This window comes from Prionailurus viverrinus, chromosome B3 (genome assembly GCF_022837055.1).
Source record: "Prionailurus viverrinus isolate Anna chromosome B3, UM_Priviv_1.0, whole genome shotgun sequence".
Lineage (NCBI taxonomy): Eukaryota > Metazoa > Chordata > Mammalia > Carnivora > Felidae > Prionailurus > Prionailurus viverrinus.
In genome coordinates this window covers 144,209,857-144,213,929 of record NC_062566.1, presented here as the reverse complement: position 1 = coordinate 144,213,929, position 4,073 = coordinate 144,209,857, and the positions used below count along the sequence as shown (strand labels likewise).

The 4,073-nt window shown below is 44.3% G+C and overlaps 1 gene segment (V, D, J or C); it reads left to right on the top strand.

The window, feature by feature from the left end:
* Nucleotides 1-1,791: 1,791 nt before the first annotated feature.
* LOC125168158 (immunoglobulin heavy variable 3-74-like) lies at nucleotides 1,792-3,556 on the top strand. The segment is given in 3 exon segments: nucleotides 1,792-1,901; nucleotides 2,002-2,312; nucleotides 3,476-3,556. Coding segments are annotated over 3 exon segments (438 nt in total).
* The last annotated feature ends 517 nt before the right edge of the window (nucleotides 3,557-4,073 follow it).

Here is a 4,073-nt window from a genome sequence, read left to right as displayed (position 1 = left end):
CAAAAGAAAAAAGGCAGCTTACTAACAGAGGGCTTTATCCATGAATTGTATCAAAATATAAAAGAGATTTAATTACAATACCTCCCAGACTCTTACCAAAAACTGAAAAGAAAGGAATATGCCCCAATTCATCTACAAGACCAACCTTACTATGCTGCAAAATCGAAAGACACCTTAAGAAGAGAAACTAAAGGCCAATATCTCAGATGGACATACATGCAAAACTCCTAGCATAGTGAATGCAACAGCACAATGAAAGGGTCATATGTGACAATGCAGTCACATCTGTTGATCATCCATATGATCATCTATTGATACACATAAAACTAGACAAAATTTAACAAATTGTCATTATTAAAAAATCTCAGCAACTGAGGGAAATAAAGAAATAACCTCCATAAAAACGTGGCCATAGATGAAAAGCCCACACATGACAGCATATTTAACAGTGAAAAACTGAAGCTTTTCCTGTCATATTAGGAGCCAGGCAAGAATGCTCATTCCCAACATAGGTATTCCACATGGTAACATGAAGACCAGTAAAATATGGCACCCAATGTATGTCATCTTGTCACATTGCTTATTTGGAGGAAAGTCACTTGAGTAACAGCTAGTCAAAGGAAACTGTGGCCATTCTTTGTCCCCCTGAGAGCAGGAAATAAATCTCACCTGGGAAACTTCCTTCCCCTCTACCAGAAGGGGAGAACAATCCTTAGCACCAGAAATGGGAACTTAGCACCAAGAAGGCTGTGCAAACAAGCCTGGTTAATTCCTCACTAATTGACTTGCCCAAACCCAAATCTCTGTCTTGTTAACTCTTTGCAAATCCATTGCTTTTTATTCTAAAAGGCACAAGTGCCACCTACTTTCTTCATTCTCTGGGTGTCATATTATTAGGAAGCTTGTGCACATGCAAAATGAAATTTATTCTCTTCTGTAGATCTGTCTTATGTCAATTGAATCCTTAGACCAAAGAACACAGAAGCAAAGAAGGAAAATGCTTTCTGCTCCTACAAGTTGCAGATGTACCCATAAAAATTAGGTAAGAAAATGAAATAAAGACATGTAAACCAGTAAGAAGAAAATTATTTGTTTGAGAATCACACGAACTTACATACAGTGAAACCTTAGAAACTCCACAAAAAAAGCATTAGAACTAATAAACTCAGGAAAATTCAGGATACAAGTCAACATACAAAAATATGCTGTATTTCCACACACCAAAAACATAGTATATGAAAAAAAATAACAAAATCACACAATTGAAAATGGCACAAAATGGAGCACCTGTGTGGATCAATCTGCTAAGTGCCTACTGTTGATTTTGGCTCAGGTCATGATCTCATGGTTCCTGAGTTTAATTCTGAGGCAGGGTCTGCAATGATTGTGCAGAGCCTGCTTGGGATTCTCTGTCCCCTTCTCTCTCTCTGATCTCTCTCTCCTCTCTGTCACACAAAAATAAACACACATTAAATTATATGGCACAAAATAAAGTATTTAGGATTAAATTTCACTAAAAAGTAAAATAGCATACCAAACATGACGTGATGGGTGAAAGACATGTAAAATGGCAAACACAGATGAAAAGATAACTGTGTTCACAGATTAGAATTATTTATACTGTCACAGCACCTTCTGCAAGAAATCATCTAGAGGTGCCTCTCAAACACTGGTTTTAAATTTGAAACAAATATAAGTCTGGAGCTTGATATATAGTCAGAGGATATGCAAATAGGGGGCTCTGTGTGCTGATTAAACCAGTCCAGCTCCAACCCTGCAGCTGGGAGAGGAGCCCCAGGCCCGGGAGTCCAGGTGTTCCCATTCTGTGACCAGGACAGAACACAGACACCTCACCATGGAGTTTGTGCTTGGCTGGGTTTTCCTGGTTGCCCTTTTAAAAGGTAATTCATGGTGAACAAGAGACACTGAGTATATGAGTGGATATGAGGGAGACCAGTGGATGTATGACAGTTTCCTGATGAATATATCTTGTGTCTTCAGGTGTCCAGTGTGACGTGCAGCTGGTGGAGTCTGGGGGAGACCTGGTGAAGCCTGGAGGGTCTCTGAGACTCACATGTGTGGCCTCTGAATTCACCTTCAGTAGCAACAGCATGAACTGGGTCCACCAGGCTTCAGGAAAGGGGCTGCAATGGGTCGCATATATTAATACTGATGGAAGTAGCACAAGCTACACAGACTCCGTGAAGGGCCGATTCACCATCTCCAGAGACAACGCCAAGAACACGCTTTATCTGCAGATGAACAATCTGAAGACTGAGGACACGGCCACTTATTACTGTGCAAGAGACAGGGTGAGGGGACCTCACTGGGAGCCCAGACACAAACCTCCCTGCAGGAGGGAACCAGCACCACCAGGGGCAGCACACTATGCACAATTCTGGTTTGTGTTCCCAGGAGCAGGTGCAGATGGAGGTTACAGGCAGGTTTCCTGTCAGGGTCTGGGGCTTCCTCTCCACACAGAAGTTTCCCCAGGGAGCCTCCCTGGACACAGGATTCTGTGTCTATTAACTCTCTGAATTAACAACTGTGTTGTCATAGGAAAACTACCCTAACATACACAAAAACACAGTTGTTTGCATTGCTTACTCCTGTCCCTCAATATGAGTGAATTGCAGATATCCTGAGGCACAACAGCTGCACCTTTACAGGAGTCCCAGATGCACTCCCTGTGCAGCCAGGACCACAAGATCCCACAGCTCCCCATACCTTCACCGAGCCCTTGTCCCAATCAAACAACCTGATACTTCCCTCCTGGCACTTGCTACTCAGGACTTTAATGAGCTAGAGCTTTATTCCATTCCTCTCAACAAGAGTTAAATCATCCCCATGTATTAGTCAGGATTTTCCTGAGTAACAGACCCAAAGCACATTGGTTTCCATGACTAAATAGGTTGTGAAGTCCCATGATCCAGGATTTTCCTGGAGACCCAGGAAAACCAGTGGTGTAATTCTCATCTGATTCTGAACTAGTGTCTAGTCTCAGAACATGGAGACCTGATGATATAACTCTCAGAACTAGGGCCAGAGGGGACCACTCTTCCAGTTAAAACAAGCACATGGGAAGGAAAAATGAGGGAATTCTTCCTCCCTCTGCATCATATTCTACTAAGAACTATAATGGAATGGGTGATGCCCAGGCAGAAAGAAACCATGGATGGAAATGCGAATCTCTTCTGGAAACACATCACAGACATACACAGAAACAGTGGTTAATCTGGGCACCCATGATGCAGTCAAGATGACACATAAAGGTAATCAGACAATTCAACCTCCTGTAAATGTGGAGTTCAAAGACTAGAGATTTAGAAGTCCATGACATCACTGGGGTGGAGACTGGTGGGCAGGGCAGTGCTCCTGTAAAGAAGGAGGGCAGAGGCCCATGGGGGCACTGCGGTCAAAGGATCCCCTGGATCGCATGGGAGAGACAGTCCCCTTCTGTGAGTGCATTTGGGAGAGGGGGCATTGCCTCTCATGGGACACGAGAGCTGACAGGTACCATTGCACTGCCCTGGTCATTAGCATTGGAGTCTGCTGAGAGCAGCTAACTGGACACTGCCTTCTTGTTATTCCTCACCATGAACTCCAAGACCCTAGTGTTCATGCAACTGCCCTTCTGGGATAACCAGCTTCAGCCACAGCACAGTGAAACACTCTTCTAGAGGATCAGTGGGGTCCCTGTAATATTGAGTTCATACAATTTGGAGTTTTCAAACCCAGCTAGAGCTCCTGAGATAAAACATAAGAGCTCTGTGCCACCAGGTGAGCCAATGGTTTGGACATGGACAGGGTGAAGGCTGTGTTCTGATGGAAGCCTGGGACCCACGAGTACAGATCGTTCTCTCTGTGTGAGGGCTTCCTGAACAGGGGCGGCTGGGAACTCCAACACAGGGACTAGAGTGGAAGCTGATGCCAATATTTCCTCCCACCAATCAGCATGGACAGAGTTCAGTGAACAGCACAGCACCCCCAGCAGAAGCTGAGCCACTGACACCAAGATCCACCCCCCTTGCCTTCCTCAAGTGCTTCCTTACTAGGGAAAGAGTGCCCGGAAC